This window comes from Canis lupus, chromosome 10 (assembly GCF_048164855.1).
Source record: "Canis lupus baileyi chromosome 10, mCanLup2.hap1, whole genome shotgun sequence".
Classification (NCBI taxonomy): domain Eukaryota; kingdom Metazoa; phylum Chordata; class Mammalia; order Carnivora; family Canidae; genus Canis; species Canis lupus.
Window position 1 is genome coordinate 3,604,872 of NC_132847.1, and position 27,074 is coordinate 3,631,945.

The 27,074-nt window shown below is 43.9% G+C and overlaps 2 protein-coding genes across 4 annotated transcripts in view; one reads left to right on the top strand and one right to left on the bottom strand.

The window, feature by feature from the left end:
- Positions 1 to 11,941, top strand: part of PROP1 (PROP paired-like homeobox 1) — a 45,825-nt gene extending 33,884 nt beyond the window's left edge. For 2 of the 3 annotated variants that reach the window (XR_012037638.1, XR_012037639.1), the window contains one exon: positions 8,740 to 8,868. Coding sequence is in view for 1 of the 3 variants with exons in the window: in XM_072840550.1 (XP_072696651.1) it covers positions 7,437 to 7,545; positions 8,740 to 8,972; positions 9,717 to 10,055 (681 nt within the window). In the remaining 2 variants the exon portion in view is untranslated. Of the gene's footprint in view, positions 1 to 6,730; positions 7,546 to 8,739; positions 8,973 to 9,716 lie in introns of those variants that run through there. The other variant, XM_072840550.1, reaches the window with a different exon arrangement.
- The window catches only part of LOC140642013 (olfactory receptor 1f45-like), a 69,462-nt gene that overhangs the window by 23,143 nt on the left and 19,245 nt on the right, over positions 1 to 27,074 (bottom strand). The window contains exons 3-4 of the mRNA XM_072842620.1: positions 25,927 to 26,087; positions 14,493 to 14,599 (exon numbers count right to left, since the gene is read on the bottom strand). The gene's annotated coding sequence lies outside the window, so the exon portion shown is untranslated. The remainder of the gene's footprint in view (positions 1 to 14,492; positions 14,600 to 25,926; positions 26,088 to 27,074) is intronic.

Consider the following 27,074-nt stretch of genomic DNA (forward strand, 5'->3'; position numbering starts at 1 on the left):
TTTGTTTGCTTAGTGGTGGCCATCCTAATAGGTATGATGTGGTATCTCACTGTGGTTTTGATTTGCATTTCTCTAGTGGCTAGTGATGTTGAACACCTTTTCATATATTTATCGGCCATTTGTATATCTTCCTTGGGTATTTGTCCTTCATTCATTTTTCAAATCGGGTTGTGTTTTGGTTGTTGAGCTGTAGGAGTTCTTATATATTATGGGTATTAAACCCTTATCAAACATACAATTTACAATGTTTCCTCCCATTCTGTGTGTTGCCTTTTCACTCTCTTGATAGTATCCTTTGGCACACAAAAGCTTTTCATTCTGATGTCACATCCAAATCACTGCCCAATCCCACATCATGATGCTTTCCTCCCATACTTTCCACTAGAAATTTTATATTTTAACTTTTAAATATAGGACTTTGATCCATTTTTTCAATTAACTTCTGTATATGGTATAAGGTAAAGATCCAGCTTTGTTCTTTTGCATATGGATATCCAGTTTTCCCAGAAATATTTGTTGAAAAGACCATCCTTTTCCCCATTGAACAATCTTGGCACGACTGTTGAAAATCATTCAACCCTATATGTAAGGATTTATTTCTGGGCTTTCTACTCTATTTCACCGAGTTACATGCCAGTGCCATACTGTTTATGATTACCATATATTTCAAGTAAATTTTGAAATCAGGAAGTATGAATCCTTCATCTTGAACAACTTAAAAAAATACTCTATGCACCACTGAGTGTCTTCATCTCTTTCCTGTCATCTTGTGAGTCTGACAGAGGGAAGGGAAATGCATTATCTTTGTACAGCTGCCATTGTTTTCCTTTCTCATGACTCTAATTTGAAAAGGGCCTTTGAATCTGGACAGTATTTTCATCCCACTGTAATGTAAGGAATTGTAAGTCAAATTTCACTGAAAAACTCATGCAAAATTTTGGACTGGTTAATTACTGGACTTTAGAGGAAACAGGAAAAAAAAAATCTGCAGGGAGGCAGAAAAGGCCAGGTATTTATAAGGCCAAAAATCAAGATGGCCACAGATAATTTCAAAACAGAAAATACAGTTCTGAAGGAAAGTGTGGCTCAGATTTTATATTTAATTGAAATTTTCAGTATAAAGGCAAAAGACATTCTCCTTTCATCCCACTCTTTGCTATTGAGCTCAGGAACAATCTGCTAGTCAAAGCCTGCCTAGTGACAAGGCCTTTCTCTTACACCCCTAGACTCATCCTGATCTTATTTGACAATAAACTAGCATTTCATTTTTAAAATTATCCTTTTAGTATATTCAGTATAATCCCAGCATACTTTTATGGTTACAAATGTGATGGAAATGCAGAGGGCCAGGATTAATCAAGATACTCTTGACAAAGAAAAGCAAAGTGATAAGACTTGCTCTACCAGATATTAAAACTTACAAAGTCATAGTAGCTGAGACAGGGTGGTACTGGTGCAAGCACAGGCAGAAAGAAGGATGAAACCAAATAGAAAACTCAGAACAGATGTGTGTGCCAAATATGTAGCTTAGGACAAAAGTGACACCTCCCAGTAGCAAGGAAAGGAAAATGTTTTCAATAAATGTCACTGAGACAGGGGATCCCTGGATGGCTCAGCATTTTAGTGCCTGCCTTCGGCCCAGGGCATGGTCCTGGAGTCCTGGGATCGAGTCCCACATCAGGCTCCCTGCATGGAGCCTGCTTCTCCCTCTGCCTGTGTCTCTCTGCCTCTCTCTCTGCGTCTCTGCCTCTTTCTCTCTCTGTGTCTCTGCCTCTTTCTCTCTCTGTGTCTCCCATGAATAAATAAATAAAAATCTTAAAAAAAAAAAAAGACACAGATTAAAAATGTCACTGAGACAATTGGATATGCATGTGGAAGAAAAAAACAGCCTTCGCTTTTATCTCACCGCTGACCCAAGGTAAAGAGGATATTGGACTATATTCTTTTTAGAAGCTTTATTAAAGCATGACTACTTTGATCCATCCCACATAGTCCCAAATCCATCTTGTGTTCAAGAATAAATATGAAGATACCAAATTCAAAGGCCTCAACATTAATTTAGGCTGGCTTCTGGCCCCACCCTTGGGACTGCTTCTCTATATTATCTTGTGTCCTGAAAACAGGCCCTTATGCAGCATGGACATGTGCTGTTCTTGCCTGCCTGGAACACAGAAGGAATATTTTAGTATTCATTTTACAAGTGAGGAAGGTGAGGCTCAGACTGATCAAACAACTTGCTCCTAGTCACACACAAGTACATGATAGCTTCAGAATTTGAACTCTGCCAACTCACAGGGTGTCTCTAGGATCAGACCAAAGGAACAGAATTTCTGAGATGTTCAGTATATTTTGGATGATTAACGTTTTCTGCAAGGTCATTGTGGAACAGATAGGTGGGGTATCTATGCACAGTTAGAATTTCCTGAGATATCTGATGAACTGGAGGATCTGAGTAACTTCAGATGGTTAGAATGCCCTGGAAGTCAGAATGTCTTTGGGGACATTAAGATCTCCTTCTAGGACTGAATAACCTAGAAGGCAGGTTGTTTATATGCTCAGAGTGAACTGGTGTTTATATTATGCAGAGGAACTGATGTGTCCTTATAAGGACCTGATTGTCTAGGATCTCAGAGGATCCTTGTGTAGTGAAAGTAGTGTCTTGTGGGTTCACCTTGTCTTAGGATGGTAAGCAAGTAGATTCTAAGTGTCTTACCGGATTAACACCTCCTAAATGGTCAGAATACCCTAAGGGAACAGAAGGGTGTTTAGAAAATTCTAAGAGGTCATATAGGATCAGATGCCTGAAAGGTGAAAGTCACAAAGTCCAGGAAACTTGAAAAGATCAAACAGTTTTCATAAGAGTCAGTGTGTCTTAGAGGTTGGACTGACTGGCGATTCAGAGAGTCCTGGATACTCTGGAAGTCCAAAGTTGTCAGTTTTCAGGTAGGTTGGCATACCCTGTCAGTATCTGAATGTGTGAAAATCAGGTATTCTGAAGTGATCCAGGTTTTCTGGAGATCTAGTGGTCCTTGAGGGTTTGGATAGACTTGAATGGACCTGTCATGGAGTGAGAGTGTCCTTGTACAATCAATATTCTTAGGAATCAGAGGGTGAAAGTATTCAGGAAATCAGTATGTTTGGGCAGTTCAGAGAATGTGGTAGAGTAAGAGTGTCTTGTAGGGACTGGTTTCCTTGAGAGGCTAGGATTTTACAGGAATTAGAATTATTACCCTGTGGATTCAAGAGGTCCTGGTGGGCTGGCTATGTATCAGAGAGAGAGGCAAGTGGCAGTAATCAGGGTGTCTATTGAGAAGCCCAGGACTGAGAGAGTCAGAGTGCCTGGGAAGGTTAGAGTATCCTGGCATCAGATGTCCCACAGTGCCAGTGGATGTTGGATGGCCAGGCTGCCTAGGAGATCAGGATATGTCTTTACTTGGTCCAGATGTCCAGTGGGTCAGACCTGTGTGATTGGGATATCTCCTGTGTTGGGACTGAGTGGTTTTTCAGTGTCAGCATGCCCTTTGCAAGATAAGAGCCAACCAGGGTTTCTGAATGGACCAGAGGGGCAGGATGCCCATGAGTGTCTGGATCCTTTCAGGTCAGGGAATTCCTTCTAGGGCCAGAGCTTCCCAAATCTCATTATGCCTTTTTCTGGACATGTCCACAGTACAGGTACTGGGTGCCATAAAGTGCTGTAGAGGAATACTGTCAATTGAGGCTATCATGCTGACTATAAGGTATGGAAGTCAAAACTTCTCCAAGGGCTTATATGTCCTAGGAACTAAATTCAACCCTGCCCCCTAGGGATTTAGGAATCAGAAAAAGTCAGAATGACTCAGGGCTAGAGTCTCCCAGGGACAATGGTAATAAGAATCATAAGAAAGTAGCATTTTTGCCTGTGTTTACTGCATTCAGGGTACATCCTAAATGCTTCTTTTTTATTAACTCTCAGACATCACATCTTTGCCAGGTAGGTACAGGTGATCCTCATTAAGTGTGGATTCCATATTTGGGAAGTCACCTACTCACTATAATTTATTTGAAACCCCAGGGTCAGTACTCCATTGCAGTGTTCTTTGACAGCCTGGTGGCCTTTTGCATCCATGCGCATGTGCAGTGGGATGAAAACTTTGAGTTGCCACATTCCTGGCCGAGGTCAAACAAAGCAGCTGCTCTGCCTTCTTGTTTTCACTTAGAAACTGTGAACAAATGTCTTTTTACATTCTCCTAAGTGCCACCGTTTCTCACATTTTTCTGCTTTGGGGGGCAATTTTACCGTTGAAAGCAGTTTCCAAGTGTAGTGCTGAGGGGTTATCTGGTGGTCCTAGGTGCAGGAAGGCTGTGGTGTGCTTTAGGGAGAAGAAAATACGTCTGTTGGATAACTCTTGTTCAGACAGGAGCCACAGTGCCATTGGCCCCAAGCTCAATGTTGATAAGTTATCAATATATATTAAGATATCTTTAAGCAGAAACACATGCAACAAGGTTACATACTGATCAGTTGATGAAAATGTTGTGGCCAGGGGTGCCTGGTGGCTCAGTAGGTTAAGCATCTGACTCTTGGTTTTGGCTCAGGTCTGATCTCAGGGTTGTGAGATGGAGCCCTGTGTCAGGTTCCACCCTCAGTGGGGAGTCTGCTTGAATACCTCTCTCTCCCTTTCCCTCTGCCCCTCCATCCTGTGTGCAAGCATGCTCTCTCTCTCGCTCACACTCTCTCTCAAATAAATCAATTTTTAAAAAGAAAAAAGAAAATGTTGTGGCCAGGAGCTCACAGGAACCTATTTTTTGGAGCAGCAGTTCAATATTCACTAACTCAGTGTTTATAGTGACTTTATGGAACTTTATGGAACACAACTACCTCAAAAGAAGGAGAATCAACTATATTAATATGCCCCAGATGACAAAGCTGAGGCACAGAGATTTTGTGATGAGCCCAGGATTATATGGTTTAGCAAGTGGTATAGCTGGGATTTGAACCCAGGGCAGTTGGCTTCAGAACTTACACTCCTCCCCCTCCATACCATTCTCTTTCTTGGAGGATGAGAGGATCCTGGGTGTCAGGTTTCCTTGAAGGTCGGGGTTAGGGACTGGAATCAGGATGCCCTGGAAGACCAAATACCTTTCCCTCTGAGGGATTATTGAGTTTTAGAATGGCAAGTCAAACTTGCAGTGTCTCAGCATTCTTGAGGAGCAGGGGGAGTGGGTCAGAGTTTCTTTGTAATATCAGAGCCTCCTAGGGGTAATCAGGCTGTCCTGGATGGCCGGTCAGAATATCTTCATAGGCTTAGGATATCTTGAGGCTACAGAGTGTATTGGAATTCAGTGTTTGCTAATAGGTCCAAGTTGACTGCATGTTACTGGGTCTTGGGCAGTCTGGATGTCCTAGGCTCCAGGAGTTCACAGAATATACTGGGGTAGAGGGAGAAACTTTGGTGTCTTGGATCAGTGATTTCTCAAAGCTGATAGTGTTGTGGACTGAATGTTCACACCTCCCCCACCTTCATTCCTCTGTTGAAGTCCTAACCCAGTGTGATGACATTTGGGGGTGGGGCCTCTGAGAGGTGCTTAAGGTTAGATGAGATCATGAGCAGAGAGCCCCAATGATGGGATTAGTATCTGTAGGAGAAGAAAAAAGACCAAAGGTGGTTCCTCTCTGCCATGTGAAGATGCACAGGCAGCTGTCTACTTTCACCAGGAACTGAGTCAGCTGGCGCCTGGACCTTGGACTTTCCAGCTTCCAGAACTGTGAGAAATAAACATGTACTCTTTAAGCCACCCATCTTTGGGTCCTTTGTTATGGAAACCTGAGCTGATGAAGAGAAATGTACATTCATTTCTCTGAGGTATCTTGTTACAATGCAGATTCTGGTTCAGTAGGGCTAAGGTGGGGCCCTAGAGTCTACATTTCTAACAAGCTCTTATGTGCTGCTCATGCTGCTGATTGTGGGCCATATTTAAACTTCAATATCCTAGAGGATTTTTTTGTCGTAAATTGTCAGGGTGCTTTTAAAGGATGTGTGCATAAGACTAGCATGACCTTGGGGATCCAGACTGTCCCTCCCAAGAGGGGCAGAGTGTCCTCATTGGGTTAGTGTGTCCTGAGAGGTTAGGACCTCATGGTAGGATCAGAGTGGTCTTCTACTAGAGGGAGAATGTTCTGGGTTTCAGTGTACCCTAGAGTATCCTGGGGTTTCAGATTGTCTTTAAAGTGTCAGGATGAAAAAATAAATAAATAAATTGTAAAAATGTGTCAGGATGTCCTACGGGTGTTACAATGGACTTCCTGGGTCTAAGTAATGTCAAGAAGCAGAATACTATGGGTGTCGGGGTGTCCTGACTGCCCAGGGATCTGGATGCCTTGGGGTTTCCTTGAAGAATCAGAATGTCAGGATGTCATGGGGCTCCCAGTCTCCTGCAGAGTCTGCAAGTCCAAGGGGTCAGGATGCACCTGGAAGCCCAGGTGCATGAGGATCAGGGTTTTTCTGAATGTCTGGGTGACTTTGGAGGTCATGGAGTCCCAGGGGTTCTGAGTCGATGAAAAGGTGACATTTAGGGGAGGAAAGCAGACAGTACTTGAGAAGTGTGGTGTCCTGGAGACTCATTCTGTGGTTCAGGTTGTCCTACAGGGGTGTATCTAGTATATTCTGAGAATCAGCTGTATCTAGGAGGGGCCAGAATGCACTGGTGTCTTTTTGTTTTTTAGTTTCCTGGAAACAGGTCCTTGGATATCACCTACATGCTGAGATGCCAGGCCAGGCCCTGCTCCTGGCCTGCATTTGCACCCCCCTCCCCACGGTAGGGTTCTGAGGAAGGGTCTTGGGAGGAATGCATTTGCTTCTTACCCTGCCTGCTCCCAGGAGGGGATTTAACAGGACAAAAGAACTTGGTCCTCGGGAATACGAGCTCTTGGCCCCAGTCCCTGGACCCTCCAACTGAGCACCTTCCCTCATCCGGCTTGTGATCCTCCCCTGGCGAAGGGGGCTCTGGTGACCAAGCAATGATTGGATGGGCCCCCAGGGGCGAGGAGCAGGTCACTCCTCCAAGGCTGGGGGAGAAGGAGGTGGTGTGGGATTGCAAGCTGGGAAAGTAGGTAGCTGAGAGCAAAGGGAGAGGACTACATCTCTGAGACAGGGTACAGGAGACAGGGCAGTCAGTGGGAAGTTTGAGGCCCAAAGAGGGAAACACGGTCCAGGTGAGGCAGAGAGAATGCAATGATACTCAAGCGAAGGAAGGAGAGACTAGAAAAAAATTAGAAACCAGGACACAAAGTGAGAAAAACCAAGATATATATCTATATCTACGTCCACACAGAGAGCCAGAGGTATAATCAGAGGGAGGAGTGAGATCCACAGGTGTAAAGGGGAACTGCAGGACCAGAGAAATAGTGACCCAGACTTGGACACGAGAGAGTGGCTGGTCTGTGGCGTTTGTTAGCCATGGAAGCGGAAGGGAGGAGTGAGCGGGGTAAGCAAAAGAAGGGGCGACTTTGCGGCAGCCTCTGGCCTGACAGCTACCCCGCTGCTGGGACCCTGACCTCCACAGTAGGTGAGTGAATCGCCGGGGTGGTCCTGAGGAGGCAGCAGGTATTGAGGGGGGCTGGAGTTGCACATGTAAGTCCTGTGGGGCAGTGGTTCCCCAGGAAGAAAGAGAGGAGGGGAAATAAACAACAGAATTCGAGAATTCTGAAACCTTGGGCATCTTAGAAAGCAAAGCACGGGGAGGGACAGCTCCCTTGCTTTGCAGCCAGGACCCGAGGCCTTGGCATGGACGGGCTGCCCAACAGCATCCGAGGGGGCTGTGGTGGGGTGGAGGTAAAGCTGAAATCTGGCTTCTCATTCCGGAGCTCATATTTGGCCCTGTGCACCACCTCCTCTGAGGTGGGCAGCTGGAGAGGCCAGGGCTTTGGATCCCAGGAGAGCAGAGGTGCCCCCAAGGCAGACTGCGGGCGCTGGGTGGGAGCCACACCCTTGGTCCCCATGGGGATGGGTGCTCAACTCCAGACATCTCCTTTTCTCAGTCAGTGCCTTCCAGGTGTTTCCATTCGGCCCGTATTCTCTCCTGCCCTGCTGGCTCTCAGACTAATTAGTGTGGGGGCTTAGTGAGCCTGTGGGGAGCAGAGGCGAGGCTTTCCCACGAGCTCAGGTTCCTGCAGCCTGGTGGCCGGGCCAGCGCTGGGAGAGGGGAGAAGATGAAATGTATGTGAGGGGCGGGTATGTCTGAGCGGAAGAGGGAGGAATGTTTCATCTTCCCAGGTGGAGGGCAGGGGAGGATTGCAGCCATAGAGAGAAGGTGTAAGTTGAATGGGAGCCTCAAGAGCCAGGAAGAAGTAAGGGGACGGGGGTGATCTTCAGAGACCTGGTTGGTCTGTTAGTGGGTCAAAGCAAAAGAAGCCCCATGGGTTGAGGCCCAGGTGGGTAGTACATAGGTTCTGAGAGGTGTAAGGCACACAATGGGTGCCCACTGCACAGGAATGTTCCATGGGTGTGGGCATATAGTGAAGCGAGGCGGACAGCAGAAGTGCCCAGAGTGTGAAGTGAGTCTGTACAATGTATGTGTGAGCAGAGAGCCCAGGTTAGGATGCTTCGAGGTGAAGAAGGGTTTCTGGTCGGGACAGAGGGTATGAGCAGCAGGGTTGGGGGGGGGAGCACCGAGGAGAATGTTGGGGGTCCCAGCATACATAGTCCAGGAGGGACAACTGGATCCACTTTGTGCAATGTCTGCCCTCCCCTCCATCCTCAGATGTGAGCCCTCAGCCCAGCAAGAACCTTTCTGGTGTAGGCGTGCGGAGACCAAGGCTTTCCCCCCAAGGAGGACAGAGGGGTCGCCTGCACTCCCGGCGCCGCCACCGCACCACCTTCAACCCAGGGCAGTTGGAACAGCTGGAGACAGCCTTTGGGAGGAATCAGTACCCCGACATTTGGGCCCGAGAGGGCCTTGCCCGGGACACAGGCCTCAGCGAGGCCAGAATCCAGGTGATGCCCCAGGATCCCCCTCTTCTTCTGGGAAGAAATACCCATTTTCTGCATGGGAACTACTGGGGTGTAAATTCTCATAGACATCGTAACCCTAACCTAAACATTCCCCAGCACACAGCCTCCACCAACGGTCAACACAACATCGGGAATGTCACTTGAATTTAACCTGAGCTCTAACCTGATCTAACTTGAATTTCAGCATCCTGCCCTCAACCTTAACGGTGATATGAATTCCGACAGAAATGCAGTCTTAATTGTTTGCATGCATGTGTAACCTTGTCCCTAACCATGGCCTTGAAACCCAGCTAGCCTGATGCTCCTTCCATCAGGACCCATAGATGTAGTTAATCTGAGGTATAAACCCTACCCTAAATCCAGCTCCATCTATACCCATTAAAATCCCCTACAGTCTTAATCTCTAATAACCCTAGGGGACATTTCATATCCTCTGTGGAGGGAAAATGCCATTTTGTCACAATTATCTCTTTCTTACTGGAATTTGACATTTCTTACTCCCGAGATTTGTAGTAGGGTAAATTTTGACACAAGTTGGGGGTGATGGTGAGGGTAGGAGGCCAGCTCAGCTATACTTTTGGGAAGAACTTTCCTTCCTCTGCAGTGCAAGAGAGACTTATGCTCAGCATCTGAACCTTCTGTCATCAGAGGGGAGGGGGCCCTGATGTGACATGGCCACCTGTTGGAGAGAGAGGCTCTGATGTGGCTCTTATCCCCCTTCCTCAGGTCTGGTTCCAGAACCGCAGAGCTAAGCAGAGGAAGCAAGAACGGTCGCTGCTCCAGCCACTGGCCCATCTGTCTCCTGCCACCTTCTCTGGTTTCTTGCCTGAGTCCCCTGCATGCCCCTACTCCTACCCAACACCACCTCCACCCATGACCTGCTTCCCTCACCCCTACAACCATGCCCTTCCTTCTCAGCCCTCCACCGGTGGTTCCTTTGCTCGACCCCACCAGTCTGAAGACTGGTACCCCACCTTGCACCCACCCCCCACTGGTCATCTGCCCTGTCCCCCACCCCCAACCATGCTTCCCCTCAGCCTTGAGCCACCAAAGTCCTGGAACTAAGGTCTGGACAGGAGCTGCTGAGATAATCTCCGAGCCTGTGGCCCTGGTGAAATGCAGAGAAATCTGGGTGGCATCTCTTATTTCTAAGGGTCAAGTAGAAATTTGTGGAGGAGCAGCTCAGAGATTAGGAATTTAAAAATGGAAAATCATGCTGAAGAAGGCCCCCTGAGGTGATTAGTTGAGGGAATGTAGGGAGGTGAACCTACTAGAAAATAGAGATAAAAAGCCTCAATGGTAGTGACTGGTGTAAGGGTGGTATTGATGAAAGCAGTTGTTGCCGCTGGAGAATGGAAATGATTGAACATGATAAAACTTTCCAGGCTTCACTGACGAAGATCACAATTGAAGATCCTTACCCAGTGGTTTCTAGTGGATTTCAATAAGGCTTTTGATTCAAAGTCTACCTGTTCATCCTTTCCCCATCACCCACTCTGCCACGCAAATCAGTCATTAACTTTTGTTCATTAATACTCTAGAAATATCTCTGTAATTTCTTCCTCTCTTTTCCATTCCAGCAGACACTTGGCCTTTTCTGGCCCCATATCTTCTAACTCATCCTCCTCAATGGTTCTTCTAGCTCCAGCCTTTCCCATTGCCAATAGGACCTTCCAAATCTGATTATCACAGGATGGCTCTCCAAAGTCTTATACAAAACAGATAAATAACATCTGAGTCTTCAACATTACCTTTAACCTGACTTTTAAATCAACGCATGTCATAACATACATGGTTTCTGATAGAGAAGAAATTATTTGATTTAGAGGTGACTTTTCCAAATGCCAATCTTAAGTCTTAAGGCTCATAAGAGGTCAGCCCCAGGAAAGAACCTTGGTCTGAGTCCTAGTTAATGGCACCATTTATACATCATGTGGCTTATAATGTACTTATTTTACTTATAACATGCATACTTATATATAGGCCTACCTTACTTATTGGTAGGCCCATAGAAAAAGTTATGAGTAAATGAGCCCCTAGGGATGGATATTCATGTTATTTATAGACTTTTATATATATATATAAAGTCTGAAGTCAAAACCTCTGTACTGCTACCTTTGCAGTCCCATATAATTACCTCTTTGGGCCAGACTGCCTTCCGGAAACATTATACCAGCCTCCAAAAGTACCCGAGTGTTGGTCTCAGCACATCCTTGTTGACCTTTACCATTCTGACATTTCTGTTCACTGAGAGTGATGTCTCCTTGCTTATTTGTAAGTTTTCATTTGCTCACTTTCTAATGAGATATAAAATAGTTTCATGTTCATTGGCAATTTATATGTTTTCTTGCATTGCTTCTTTGAGGTGTGTTTGTGTATTTGTGTATTGGTAGAGTCATCTTTTATTAGTGATTGAGAGCTTTTGTGCAATAGGGATATAAATATCTGTTCAGAGATGTTACAGCTGTTTTTCACTATTTGTTGTTTCCTAACCTTTCTGAACAAGGTTTTCCTGAGAGAATTAAGCCCTAATGCTGTAGGTATCTATTGTATGTAACTTCTGTTTTTCAGCACCTGGAATGCTACCAGTTATGTAGAGTTAGTAGAACTGAGAGAGTATTCACCCAGTTCATTCTCTGTGTTGTGTGGTTTGGATGAAGAATCCCAGGTGAGACTGGCTCCCCCACCCCAATTTTCTCCACTATTTGGATCAAAATATTATGCCTTGAATCATCTGAAACTTATTTTAGGATGTGCAGTCATGCAAAATAGTCATGTAATTTCCTCTCAACCAGCCAGCCCATTCTTATCAGTATAATTTATCTAATCATCTAATATTGATTTGTAAAGTCCTACTTTTTTATACACTGAGTTCTCCTTTACACACAGGACAGTTATAGACATGTGGCTCTTCTCCCTCAATTAACTTGTCTATTCTGGCACCACCACAATAGGGCTTTAATTACACAAAATATAAGAATTATCGATATCTTTAAGATGTGAAATAATCTTATCTAAACACTGATGTGTCCTGTCATTTTTTCCAGACTTCTCTCATGTCCCTCAGGAAACTTCTTTATATATATATATATATATATATATATATATATATATATATATATATAAACTTCTATATGCATATATATATGCATATATCTAAAACAAATCTTAATAGGAGTTTTATAAATTACAAAAGTAATATATACTCTTTGTAACAAGTCTTTTCAAAATATTACATATGTAACATATATGACAGTATATTTATGTATGTTAACCTAGATTATTCACAAAAACCTTATGTTAAGTAAAAAAAACTTTTTTTTCCCCAGAAAAGTACCTTCACTATATCATACCATTTATAGCAAGTTTTTTTTAAGATTTTATTTATTTACTCATGAGAGAGAGAGAGAGAGAGAGAGGCAGAGACACAGGCAGAGGGAGAAGCAAGGAGCTTCCATGCAAGAAGCCCAATGTGGGACTCGATCTCGGGACTCCAGGATCATGCCCTGGGCCAAAAGCAGGCACTAAACCGCTGAGCCACCCAGGGATCCCCTATGTCAAGTTTTAACTGTGCGGAAGCTATATACAATAAGTACAGCATTAGGGCTGGACCTCCCAGTCACCGGGTGCTGGGAGAGGACTGGGAGGTACAGTCCTGGAGACCCTTGTGGGGTGCAGTCTGAGAGTGCATGCCTGTGATCCAAGGGGGGGCTCTGTAGGCAGCAGGTACATTTCTGTGCAACCTAGGCAATGGTGATTGCAATTTAACAACCAGGTCTAAGATAGCAGAGGTTTTAAAACATTCAGCTTCCATGAGAAACCTCGATTGCCAGGAGCATTCCATTGAGGCATGGTTGGAACCTGCAGGATTCTGGGTCGGGGCCCCTTCCCACTCCACCAGTCTCACCTTATCAGGAGTTCCAGGGCAGTGCGTTTCCACATGCTTTGCCACTTCTCAATCAGAGTCTCTGGCTCATCTCTGGCCAGTGGGCTGTCTAGCCAGTGCAAACCATACCTGGCTGCCCTGCAGGATGCAGCTTTCCAGGCTCAGAGGTCACAGTCCCCAAACATGGCCACCCCATCACCCATGACATCAACTCTTGAGAAGATTCCCATGCCCATTTTCAGTTTTTCCTTCAGAATGGGGATGCCTGGCTCCCGAGATTGGAGAGAGGACAAGTGAAGACTGTGGCCCACTGCTTGCCTGGCATCTCTACCCAGCCCCTACCCACTTCTGTATCAGGAAAGACCTCTCCCATTTTGAGGGTGTACTCAGACTGTACCACCCACCCACACACCCAGTGCCCCCATTTTGGCTCCCTGGAGACCCAGGCCCAGCCTGCCTTTGGAAAGATAGAACTGGGGGGGATAGATCCTTGCAAACCCTATAAATGGGGATTAGTGCCATCCAGGCAGGGAATCACAGTACCAGGGACCTGGGGATGAGACCTAATTGGGGAAAGGGGCTGGGGCTGGGACCCTAAGAACTTCTCAACAGGTGGAGGATGACCAGAGAGGGCCCTGCAAGTGCCCTAAGACTGTGCTGGATGGGTTTCCCCCGCAGGGGCTTATCCGAGTTCTCACTCCTTTCCAGGTTTTCCCCACACCCCTGGAATGAAAATCCTTACTCTCTCTTCTCTGAGCTAGGTACAAAATGTGAACCCGAAGTGCCAGTGACAAGAGAGGCTCCAAGAATATGCCCCTGCTCCCCTGAGGTCTCTTCTCCATCCCCTGCCACCTGCCCCTGAGATTTACCCCCTTAACCTGTGGGGTCCTTTACTGCTCTTCTGGCACCCAACTAAGAAACCCAAAGTGGAATTAGGGCAGAGGTCAGCCCCACAGGGTGACTCATTGAGTGTGTGAGTGAGTGAGTGTGTGTGTGTGTGTGTGTGTGTGTGTGTTTGGGGCTACATTGTCTGAATAGCCCCAGGAAGCCATGTGACTGAAGGCTCTGGGGTTAGGGTACTCAAATCATGCCCTTACCAACTTATTTGCAGGATTCCTGAGTTTATCTGCGCCCTGGTGTCTTTGTACCTGCAAATGGCACCTGGCAAGCTGGTGTAGAATATCCCAACTAGTAGCCAGAACACATCTGGGAGATTCTGGCATTTTCTAGGATGAGATGGGCCGATGTGCCTCATGGTAAGGAGAACAGGGACCCCTCAAGAACTCAGGCCTAGGGCCTAATCTTGGCCAGGTGAAGAAGGTGAAGGAGAGGGGGCACATGGGTGTAGACAGCTGCCTCTCTATTGTATAGGCTCTTCAGTCACAGGGACAGAGACCCAAGGTCAAGTGAGGTTCTCTTGTCCATCTCCCAAAGACAGAAGTGACCCCTGATCAGGCCACCACTGTAGCAGCAGTGAGGAAGAGCCATCTGCTCAGTCGCCATGACTCCCACTACCACCTCCCCCTCCACAGTTATAAACACTTCTACTTTTTTGTTAGACTTCTCAAATATGGCAGCTAGAACAAATTCTGTGCAAATATTTGTTGGGCACCTACCTTACTGCCAAGATGAGTGTCAGATGTGGGAGATTCCTCTTGAATCCAAGAAAACCTCCCAGACACTGGGACATATCAGGATAGGAAGGACCATGTGAGCCCAGCTTCTGCAGAGAAAAAAAAGAAGGCACTGAAAGGGGACTCCCCCTCCATACTCCTGGGACCCTCTTCCCACTCTGAGTGCACCTGCAGGCACTGCCACCAGTGTGTGTGGAAGGGGGAAGGAGAGGAAGGAATGTGGGGGTCATGGCAGCAACAGCTCAAGACAGGCACCCACAGAAGCCCTTGGAACCCAGCCCCTCTGGACCCAAAACCTTTGGGTATATTGGCTCTTCTCCTGCAGCAGGGACCCTGAGGGTCTAATGGCCCCTGCTTCCCAAGACAACTACCTGGCTGAGCTAGGTGCTCCCCCACTTGTTGCAGCCCAGGGAGGGGGACAGGGGCTGTCAGCAGCAGACTCTCCAGGGAAGCTCCGCACAGCAGCACCTCCTCTGCCTGCCCTCCTGGGTGGTGCCCCAGGCACCCGCAATCTCCGCTGCCTCTGCACTCACCCATCCCAAGCAGGGGGTCTGTGTTGGCCTCTCCCTGGCTGCTGCTTCCTTGTTGGCTATGTGTCCTTGAGTGCAGGATGTTTGGGGCTACAGTGGGAAGTAGAGAGTGATGCCTTGAAAGAAAAAGAATCCTTAGGAGAAGATTGGGCCTGGGGTGTCTGGTGCAGCAGTGGGAGGAAGGCAGTGCCCTCACACCCTGTCTGTCCTGTTCTGGGAATGGCCCCCCTAGTCTCCAGATGGGGGACTTGGCCTCCTATTTATAGAGGCAGCTGGCTTTGGGTAGGGGTCTACTTCCTGTGCTCAGATCTCAGGAACCCTTCCTTGCTTCTGGACCTGAGGTGCAGGAGCAGATGGGAGGGAGGAACTGAAGGCCACCTAAGGTATGTCTACTCTATCACTTGCCTAGGTGGAGCAGGGCACATGAAAGGGACTAAGGCACCTTCCTCAGTTTTGGTTGCCTTTCCTCCTCACCTGTAACAGGCTGTCCTTCTTGGAGGATACTGCTTTGCATCCTCAGTGTTCATCACCACCAACAGGCCACCTCTCCTGAGGGTGCACTGAACACCACTGGCTGTTCTTTGCTGTCTAGTACCCAGTGGGGCATGGTAAGGACCAGCATACAGGTTGTAGCCTTACCTCATCCCTCTCCCCAGAATTCTATGGAGCTGCTTCCTGGACCTTGAGACAGTGTGATAAAGTTCCAAACAGGCAGGGAGTAGCTAGGTTGCCAGATTCCCCACAGCTATCCACTCCTGGTGGAGCCCTGGTACCACACCTTTCTCTCTCAGTCCTAGATCTCTACCTCCTGCAGACTGGGCAGGATAGGCTTCCCCTCTACTCCAACTGTGGTAGACCAGGCTTAGTGACCTCAGGCTCCAGGTGCTGAGGGGGATGGGTACTGTAGAGGCTCCTCCTGCTCTAAGGCAGTCAGCTGAGGGCCCCCCATATGGGGCTCCAGATTGTATCTTCCCTTCAGCTATTAAGGTATCCACCAGGGCTAAAGCCCCCTCCTTGTAGGACAGAGCTGTCAGGGGAGCCCCAAGAGAGATAGTGGGGGCAATAAGGTTTTCAACCATCTCATTTAAAAATAAATTCTCTAAATTGCCTTGTAATTGGCAACCTGATTGACTCCAGTCTGATTTGTGACATAATGGAGGTTAGTAAAGTTGCATGTAACTGTAAAGGTTAGAACTATAGATGTTCATATCTTATGTTGTCAAGTCTTGTTTTTTGTTGGCCACTGTAAAATACAGTTAGCTCGGAAATGCAAGCTGTCCCTAATCAATTCTGTTTTATTGCACATTCTGGGTCTTTTCATGAATCTGTTTTTGTTGTTTGATTTAATATATATGGTCATTATCAACCTTTTTCACTATTATGACAAAATTTTATAGGAGGTAGTGTCTCCAAAGAGAGGACATGATCTTAATCTTACTGAATAGGAAGTAGAAGGTTTGTTTTCTTATTTCTACATTCTTGGTGGAGCTGTGGATGTTTTATTTCATTTGTAATTGGGCCTGTCAGCCAACCAACCATCCATCTGCACATAAATCTCACGTCTGTCTTTCCTATTCCCAAAGAATGTAAGAGTCCTAAATACAGCTAGTGTAGGTAAGCAGCGATAGGGTTGGGGGAAGAAGGGTGTAGCTTAGAAGTCCCCAAGAGGGGCACCTGGGTGGCTCAGCCTGTTAAGCATCTGCCTTCAGCACAGGTCATGATCCCAGGGTCCTGGGATCAAGCCCTGCATTGAGCTCCCTACTCAGCAGGTAATGTTAGCATAAGCCAACAGAGGAATTTTACTGCCTATTATCACAGTGGTTTGTACAATGTTGAAAGACTGTAATTAAGGCTCTAATGGGGTTTGGAAGTAGCAGAATTACATTCATATTGGAGATCAGAGTGGTGTAAGCAATTCTTTGCCTAATGGCAGAAGTGTGGGTTGTCACCTGTCTCACAGCCTATTCTTCTTCCCTGACTTCTCCCCTAGAATCCCTTTTTCTGATACCATGTTCTGGCCAGCAGTGAGAAACAGGTTCTGGCTGAGCCTGGTCATCGCTGGGGGCTCAAAACTTCCTCTAAGTAAAAAAGTTCCTTTTTTGAAACTTTTCATTTTTTATTAAGTTTTCAACTTTAATTTCAGTAGAGTTAACATACAGTGTTAGTTTAACATACAGGTGTACAAGATAGTAATGTATAGAATTGTTGAATCACTAAGTGCTAAGTGTACTATTAATTCCCATCACCTATTTCATCCATCCTTCTAATCCCCTCCCTTCAGTAACCTTCAGTTCTCTAGAGTTAAGAGTCTGTTTCCTTGGTTTTTCTCTTTGTCTCTCCCTCTTTTTATTTTTCTTTGCTCATTTGTTTTGTGTCCTAAATTCCATATAAGAGTGAGATCTTACAATATTTGTCTTTTTCTGACTAGTTATTTTGCTTAGCATTATACTATAGCTTCATCCATGTTGTTACAAATGGCAAGATTTCATTTTAATATTAAATAGAATTGCATTCTATGTTATATAGAATATTATGTAGAATATTGAATAATATTCTACTATATATACACACCACATCTTCCTTATCCACTCATCTATCAATGGATACTTTTATCATTTGGCTATTGTAAATTAGGCTGCAATAAACATAGTGCATATAGCCCTTTGAATTAGTGTTTCTGTAGTTTTGGGGCATATAGTAGTAGTACAATTACTGGATTACAGGGTAATTCTACTTTTAAGTTTTTGAGGAACTCCATACTGTTTCCATAATGCTTGCACGAATTTGCATCCCCATCATCAATGGAAAAGGGTTGCTTTTTCTGAACATCCTAGGCAATATTTAGTTTCTTGTGTCACTGATTTTAGCCATTCTTATAGGTGTAAGGTAATACCTCATTTTAGTTTTGACTTGCATTTCCCTGATGGTAAGTGATGATGAGTTCATGTGCCTGTTGGCCATCTATATGTCTTCTTTGGAGAAATGTCTATTCTTTTGCCCACTTTTGAATTATTTTTTTGGTATCGCATTGTGTAAGTTCTTTATGTATTTTAGATAGTGAACACTTTATCTGATACATCACTTATAAATATCTTCTCCCATTCCATAGATTGCCTTTTAGTTTTGCTGTTTCCTTCACTGTGCAGAAGCTTTTTATTTTGATGGAGTCCTAATAGTTTATTTTTGGTTTTGTTTCCCTTGCCTCTGGAGGCCTATCTAGAAAAGTGTTGCTACCACCGTCAGAGAAATTATTGCCCGTGCTCTCTTCAAGGATTTTTATGGTTTCATATCTCACAGTTAGAGCTTTAATCCATGTTGAGTTTATTTTTGTGTATGGTGTAAGAAAGTGGTCCAGTTTCATCCTTTTGCATGTAGCTGTCCAGTTTTCCCAATACCATTTATTGGAGAGAATGTCTTTTTCCCATTGAATATTCTTTCCTCCTTTGTCAAAGATGAGTTGATCATATAATTGTGGGTTTATTTCTGGGTTTTCTATTCTGTTCCGTTGATGTGTGCTTATTTTTGTGACAGGAGGAGTTCTAACATAGGTAAAGACCAAGGATAAAATCTCAGGTCAAATTCATAGGTTTTCAGGATGGTTTGAAAGTTATCTAGGTAAGTTGGTGGGGCCAGGTGAATTGAGGACGTCTACTCCTCTGCCATCTTGCTCTGCCTCCTAGACCAAGGATAAAATCTGAGTATCAGAGGAGAAACCTGTCAGGGAGGTTACAAGGACAACACCTTTTCATGGAAGTGCTTTATTAATTCTTTGTTGGCAAGAGGCCTCCTCTTTCACATGAAGGCCATACCAGAGCCACAGTAAAAGACAAGAAAAAGAAGGCTTGGGATAGATACTTGGACCAAAAATAGGCCTAGGTCTTAAACTAGATCAGCAAGCAGTGGTTGGTATCTCATAAAAGTATGTGTGAAAATATGTAGAGGATGTTTGGTTGTCACATTGACCAACACAGAGATGGTATTGTTTTCTCTTGCCTAGTAGCCAGAAATGCTAAATGTCTTTTCATGCATGGGATTGCCCTACACAATGAAAAATAATTCATGATAAAAAAACATGCAGGGAAGTGTTGAAGTTCACTAATAATCAAAAGATTTTCAAGGGAATCCATGAGATACTGTTGTCATTTTTTGTAGTATATTTTAATTTTTTGCAAAATAGACTTTAATGACAATATGCAATATACACAGTGGTGCTGCAAAACTATTCCTGCCTGTATGGGTGATGTTAATTAATATAATCTTTTTGAAATGTCACTTGTCAATATGTACCAATAGTCAAATATTCATATTCTTTCATGGAATAATTATACTTCAAAGAATCAATCATAAAAGGCAGAATGCAAGTCAAATAACAACCACCAAAAAAAAAAAAAAATCAATTTGCGTGTTCATTGAATACTTTTTTTTCTTGTTTGCTTACAAACATTTATTTCTCACAGTTTTGAAGGCTGGGAAGTCCTAGATCATGGAACCAGAGTATTTTGATCTGTGAAGGCCTACCTCCTCACAGATGACTGTTTTCTCACTGTCTTCACATGACCTCTCTGGGTGCTCTTTTTATAAAGCACTACTCCCATTCATGAGAACTTCCCCCTTGTGACTTCATCACCTCCCAAAGGCCCCATGAAGACTTAATGTAATTCACTAAAAATTGAAAGTTTCAAGAGAATGGTTAATTAATTATAGTTGGATTTGAATTCATGTACATTTATGTAAACATGGTACATGAGATGAAGTTCTGGGGATCTAATATTTTGCAGGATGAACTTAATACTGTATTGTATACTTGGAACTTTTTAAGAAAGTAGATCCTAAGGGCTCTCACCACACACACACACACACACACACACACACGGTAATTATGTGAGTAATGGGTGTGTTATTTAACTTGATTGTAGTAATCCTTCCATAGTGTGTACATATATTAAATCATCATGTTCAACACCCCAAATATACAGCTTTTTAAAAATTTGTCAATTATACCTCAGTAAACCTAGAAAAAAGAAAATTATTAAACACTTACTATAATCAATGCCTTTTCCTGCCACTTGTTCACACTTTCTCACTCTCGAAAACTTTAAAATATAATTCATATACCATATAATAAACTAATTTAAAGTGCAAAATTCAGTGGCATTTCATATATTCAGAGTTATTTGACTATGACCACAATCCACTTTAAAAATATTTTCAACACCCCTGAAAGAAACCCTATATCAATTAACAGAAACTCTCATCCTACTCACCACCACCACCCACCAGCCCTAGGTAGTCACTAGTCTATTTCCTGCTTCTATGCATTTGTCTACTGGCATTTCATATAAATGAAATTATGTAATACATGGTCTTTTTGTCTTTGCCAATAATTTAACACAGGTTAATTGGCGGAATGATAATTTATAATAGTAACATCTCACAAGCCAATAGGACATAGGAAAATGTCTCTTAATCAGCCTAATAATTAAAGAAATAATCTAGTATACTGTTGTCCAGGCAAAGGGTAGATTAAAGGAATAAAGTCCAAATTTAGTTGAGGTATACCTTTCTAAAAGTTGGTTCTGTGAAGTCAGTCCTTCCAAGTCAAAGCTAGGTATCAGCTGCCAGCTTGGGTCCCTTGATGCTGGGGAACATAGCTAGCAGATGATGGCATGAGCATTGACAGGTGAGGTGGGCTCCTCTGAAGGTTAGTGCTCCAGGAACCCTTACGTGGCTTGCACCACTGCCCATAAGGAAGAGCCTTGCCACTGTAGGAACAGGTACCCTTCTCCTCCTGAGACTGCTGTGTAGTTTAACACTTCTGCCCGCTGGGAAGGGCCTGGCCAGCACAGGAGCAAGTGTCTCAAGATCTCTGGAGAGCTATTTAGGTCTGCCAAGAGTAGCCTTCCCCAGCCCAAACACTCAGTGTGTCCTCACAATTCTTGGTGGGTTTTTTTGTTTTGTTTAATTTCTATCATTTTATTTTATTCATCATGCTAAGTGTATTCTTTAATCCCCATCCCTTATTTCACTCATCCCCCACCCACCTCCCCTCTGGTAACCATCAGTTTGTTCTCTAGAGTTAGGAGTCTGTTGGTTCGTCTCTCTCTCTCTCTCTCATTTGCTCATTTGCTTTGTTTCTTAAATTTCACATACGCGTGAGATTATATATTTGTCTTTCTCTGACTGCTTTATTTCTGTTAAATCCATCTGTTCCAGTGTGTCATTCAAAGCCACTGTTTCTGTTGATTTTGTGTTTAGATGATCTGTTCATTGATGTAAATAAGGTGTTAAGTCTCCTACTATTTATTATTGTGTTACTATTGATTAGGTTCTTTGTATTTGTTATTATGTATTTGGGTGCTCCCATGTTGGGTGCATATGTATTTACAAATGTTATATCTTCTTGTTGGATTGTTCCCTTTACTATTATATAAACTTCTTTGTCTCTTGCTAGTCTTTTTTTAAAAAAGTATTTTATCTGGCATTGGTATTGCTTACCTGCATTTTTTTAAAAAGATGTTTTATTTATTTATTCATGAAAGACACAGAGGAAGAGTCAGAGACATAGGTAGAGGGAGAAACAGGCTCCTTGTGTAAGCCTGATGCAGAACTCCAGGACCCTGGGATCACAACCTGAGCAAAAGGCAGATAAATGCTCAACCACTGAGCAACCCAGGTGCCCCCTCCCTGGGTTTCTTTTGACATCCATTTGCATGATAAATATTTCTCCATCTCCTCACTTTCAACCTGCAGGTGTCTTTAGGTCTGACATGAATCTCTTGTAGGCAACATATAGATGGGTCTTGTTTTTAAGGCATTCCATCACCCTATGTCTTTTGAGTGTTGAGGGCATTTACATTCAATAACTATGTATGATAGCTATGTATTTATTACCATTTGTTACTTGTTTTGTGGTTGCTTCTATAGGTTTTCTCTGATTCTTTCTTCTCTTGCTCTCCTTCAGGGTTTATTGGCTTTCTTTAGTGATATGCAAATAATAAAGAGAAAAGGATCCAAGTATATGTTACTGGTTTTTGATTTATGGTTACCATTAAGTTTGTATGTAACATCTTCTTATAGCAGTCTATATTAAGTTGATGGTCATTTAACTTTAAATCCATTCTCTCTCCCTTACATTCTAGATATATGGTGTCATATTTTACAACTTTATTTTATGTATCCCTTGACCGATTTTTGTAGGAATATTTATTCTGCTTTGGTGGGGTTTTTTTGTTTGTTTGGTTTGGGGTTTTATTTATGTACTTACTTTTCATACTCTCATTTATGGTCTTTCCTTTCCACTCAATTGTCCCCTTTAATGTTTCTTGTAGGGCTGATTTAGTGATCATGAATTCCTTTAACTTTTATTTGAGAAATTCTGTAGCTCTCCTCCTATTCTGAATATCCAGCAAAGCTATCAGAGTTCTCTTGGCTGCAGATTTTTTCCTTTCAGCACTCTGAAAATATCATGCCACTCCCTTCTGGCTTTTCACAGTTCTGCTGAAAAATCCAGTGATAGCCTTATGGTGGTTTATCTTGTATGTAACTGTCTTTTTCTGCTTTTAAAATTCTTTATCACTACCTTTTGCCATTTTAATTACTGTGTGTCTTGGTGTAGGCTTCCTTGGGTTGAGTTACTGGAGTGGGGGACAGTGGATCTCTTTGCCTCCTGGATCCGGTTATCTCTTTCCTTCCCTAGATTTGGAAAGCCTTTAGCTACTGTTGCTTCAAATTTTCTGCCCCCTTTTCTTTTTTCAGGGATTCCTCTAATGTGAATGTTATTCCGTTTAATGGAATCAGTAAGTTCTGTAAGACTATTCTCAATTTGCATAATTATTTTTCTTATTTGCTCAGCTTGATTACTTTCCATTACACTGCCTTCCAATCACTAATTCATTTCTCTGCTTCTTCTAGCCTGCTATTTATTCCATCCAGTGTATTTTAAAATTTCATTTATTGTGTTATCTCAGATTGGTTTTTCAGTCTCTGCTAAGGGTCTCACTGATGTCATCTACTCTTTTTCCAAGTCCAGTATGTTTATGATCATTACTTTAAATTCTCTATCAGGCATATTACTTACATATGTTTCACTTTGGTCTCTTGCTGGAGTTTGGTCCTGTTGTTTCAATTGGGAGGTGTTTCTCTGTCCCTTCATTTTGTCTGACTTTGTGTCTGTTTCTCTGTTAGAAAAGTCAGCTACTTCTCTTGTTCTTAATGATAATAGCTTTGTGAAAAGGTCCTATAGTGCCCTGCAGTGTAGTGTGCTGTTCCCCAGGGCCTGGTGCTTTAGAGAATATCTCCTATATGTCTCCTATTTAGGTTTTATGTGGTCTCCTCTTGAGTTCTGGCCTCTTTTTTGTTCAGTCCAGTTGTATGCAGAGGCTCTTTTTGCCTATTTTTGCAGCAAGGTTTGAGGTGGTCTGCTTATAAAATGAGACCTGCCGGGATCCCTGGGTGGCGCAGCGGTTTGGCGCCTGCCTTTGGCCCAGGGCACGATCCTGGAGACCCGGGATCGAATCCCACGTCGGGCTCCTGGTGCATGGAGCCTGCTTCTCCCTCTGCCTGTGTCTCTGCCTCTCTCTCTCTCTCTCTCTGTGTGTGACTATCATAAATAAATAAAAATTAAAAAAAAAAAAAAAGAGAGACCTGCCTCTGCCCCTGCCAGAACTGAGGTCCTGCAAAAACAATCAGGTCAGGAGATGTGTTGGCAGGGCTTGTGCCCAGTTCTGGAGGAGGGGCTTGCAGTGCCAGGACTGAGGTAGTTGTGACTGAAAAGGGGGGATCCACTGAATCAGGGGTGCAGGGCTTGGTGCAAACCAGTTAGGTAGCAAGTGTCTGGCACCTGCCTGGTTTCTGTGGGTGGCTGGAGGGGAAGGGGAAGGGGGAAGAGAAATGGTGCCTGCCAGCTGTTTTGTTCCTAGAGAGGTCTGCCCATGCATCCCTGTCTCTCCAGGCTGTACTCTGAATTGAGCAAATCACTCTCCCTCCTGTCTGCCCCTAGCATTTTTCAAACTGCTATTTCTAAGCTATGTTTCCAGGGGCTGTGTGTTGTACTGTCTCCTTAAGGGTCAGGGCTATCCCAGAGCTGAGCCTGCTGGTTTCTAAAATTCCAGCATTTAAGTCCTGCTGGTTTTAAGAACTCACTTTCCAAGCAAATACTGTGGAGATTCGTCTTCCTTGTTTGTGCATTCCCCTGTAAGTCTGTTTGCTGCCTTTCTCTGGGCCACTGGCTCCCTCTGCACCTGAAATAGCCACTGTCCATTTAGCTCCCAGACTGCATCTTTGCCCTTCCTACCTTTTTCAATGTGGCCTCTTTCCTGCCTTTAGTAGTGGAATTTGTTCTTCCAGTTTTGGGGTCATTTTCTGGGTTATTTACACTAATATAATGTTACCTAGTTGTATCTATGGGATGAGGTACACTTAGGGTCCTCCTATTTCACCATCTCCCAAATTCTAACACATGGTCTTTTACTTAGTGTAACATTTTCAAAGTTTTCCTGTGTTATGGAATATATTCACTTTTTATTACTAAATAGTATTCTATTATATGGATATATCAGACTTTGTTTATCCATTCTCTGCCTCCCCCATTTCTCTTTTCACTTGATTGGTGCCATGTCTAAGAAATCATTAACCATTAACCCAGAGATACAAAGATTCACTCCTAGGTTTCCTTGTAAGAAGTTTAGAGCTTTAGCTTTCACCTTTAAGTCAGTGACCTTAAGTTATTTTAAGTTTATTTATTTAAGTAATCTCTACTCCCAATGTGGGGCTTGAACTCACAACCCCAAGATCCAGAGTTCCATACTCTTCCAACTGAACCAGCCAGGTGCCCCAGTCTACGACCTATTCTGAGTTTATTTTCACCAGTGGTATGAGGTAGGGGTCCAGCTGTGTTCTTTTGCATGTGGCTATCTGATTATTTTAGAACCATTTGTTGAAAAGACTATTCTTTTCCCTGTTGAATTATGGCACCAAAAGTAACTGACCATAACTGTAAGAGTCTATTTGGAGACTCTCAATACTGTTTCAGTGATCTGTCACACTCTTGTATTTTTCCAATCTTGCTGAACCATCTGTTCCCATGGTCTTTTAGTAAATTCCTTTGATTTACTATATACAAGATTATGCTATCTGCAAATAGAGATGGTTTTACTTCATTCTAACCTGAATGCCTTGTGTTTTTTGTTTTCTCTTTCTTTCTCTCTCTCCTCATGCTATCCCTCCTTCTCTTTGCCCCTCTCCTTCTTTTGCTGGCCAGAAACTTAAGTAGAACGTTAATGAGAAGCAGTGAGGGTATATCCTTTTTGTTGTTGTTCCTGTTCTTAATGGTGAAAGACTCAATGCTTTCCTCTTAAGTATGATGTTAACATTTCAGATTTTTCTTATAAATTGGTATCTGTGTTTTGTATTAGCATTGATATTAATTCTACCATTTGGCTATATTCTACTTTATCATTTCTAAAAAATATTAGAATTATTTAGTGAACAAATTTATAAATCCAAATGTATTATTATTTTTAAAAAGATTGGAAAAAGCAAGTAGTAGAAGACAAGTGGGAGGGAGCGCATCCTCACAGAGTTCCCTAGGATATGGCTGCTGTGAAACATCTGGAAGACTGGCCCCAAATTCCAAAAAAATGAGCCTACATGCTAAACAAAGGACTGAGATTCCTGCATGGCTGCATATGGGGGATGGGGGGACCCAGGCAGTCACAAAACCTAAAGTATAGTGCTTGATATCAGGGAAAACATTTCATGAACTCTTTTCTCATACCTTCCACTGAACTCTTGTTTGATAAATATTAAAATGCTTAACATGACCGCACATTTTCTGTTTTCAAAGGCCATTGGTAGAATGAGACAAACATTTTGGATGTTTTGTGTACCTCTCAGATTGCTGTAAGAACAGGCTCATTGTTTCTGGTGTGTCCTCTTGAATTTCTCCCAAGTTGCAGAGCTGTGGTTAGGCAGAAATGGATGACAGACTTTTCATGGTGGTCCAGAAGGGCTGAGGCTAATGATGGGACTTCAGGATCACCTAGGGGAACTGTACAGATGATGGAAGAAAAGAGAATGCTAATCTGAGAGACACATGGAGCTGGGAAAAACAACTTGCGTTTTCTTTTGCTAACTCAGCTGGGTCTCTTAGGAGAAAAATCTTCAGAAAGGACTCTGTCACATCAGGTTGGAGGCTGCCTAGATTTGTTTCTGTGTGGTGACTAGTCTTGGAAGAGGAAGGGTCCTTGTATAGGTTTAGCCTCCAAGGGCAGGACTTTGGTCCATCATGTTCTGGGGGCCCATTGGGACAGACTAGGCCATCCTAAAATCTTTACCTTGTCACCCCACACAGGTATTTCTTGTAACCTCTCAAGTCATTGAAGCTGAAGACGACCAGTGTCAGGGAATTCCACCTTTGGGTGGGGTGGGGAGCAGAGGGAACATAGAGCATCCTACCAGTGTCCAGGGTCACCAATGAGGGCAGAAAGGCTAGAGAAAGGAAATTCCCAGAAACTGCATGTATTGGGGATGCAGGTGCAGTGCCCTAGCAGGATTGATCACAGGGCCAAGAGTGACTCTGCCTATACCAGGCAGAAACGCTAAAATGGTGGGTGGGAGAGGGAGCTGGGCTCAAAAGCAAATACTGTGAGCAAGTGCCCTGGAAGTGTTCTCTAAGCACAAGCAAAGCCTCATAATCACCCTCTGTCCCTTGACCACTGCCCTAGCCCATGGGCCTGATATAAGTCCCTGTTTCCTTGGTTGTGTTCAACATTGCAGAGCTGTGGAACCAGCCCAGTGAGACCATCACCTTTGAAGTCTCTTCCCTTGGAAGCAGCTGGAGCTACTCTCAGTCTCTCCTGCTTTTCTAGCTGCAGAGCCCAGAGTCTGGGAAGGGAAGGAAAGGAACTGCCCTGATGCTCTGTCTGCTCCTCCGGTCCCTGGAGGTTCCTCTCACGGAATGTGCAATGGAAAAGCCCCGCTGCTTCCAGCAATTCAGCCCTGGATTCTCCAGGGATGGGAACCTGATGATTGTGGG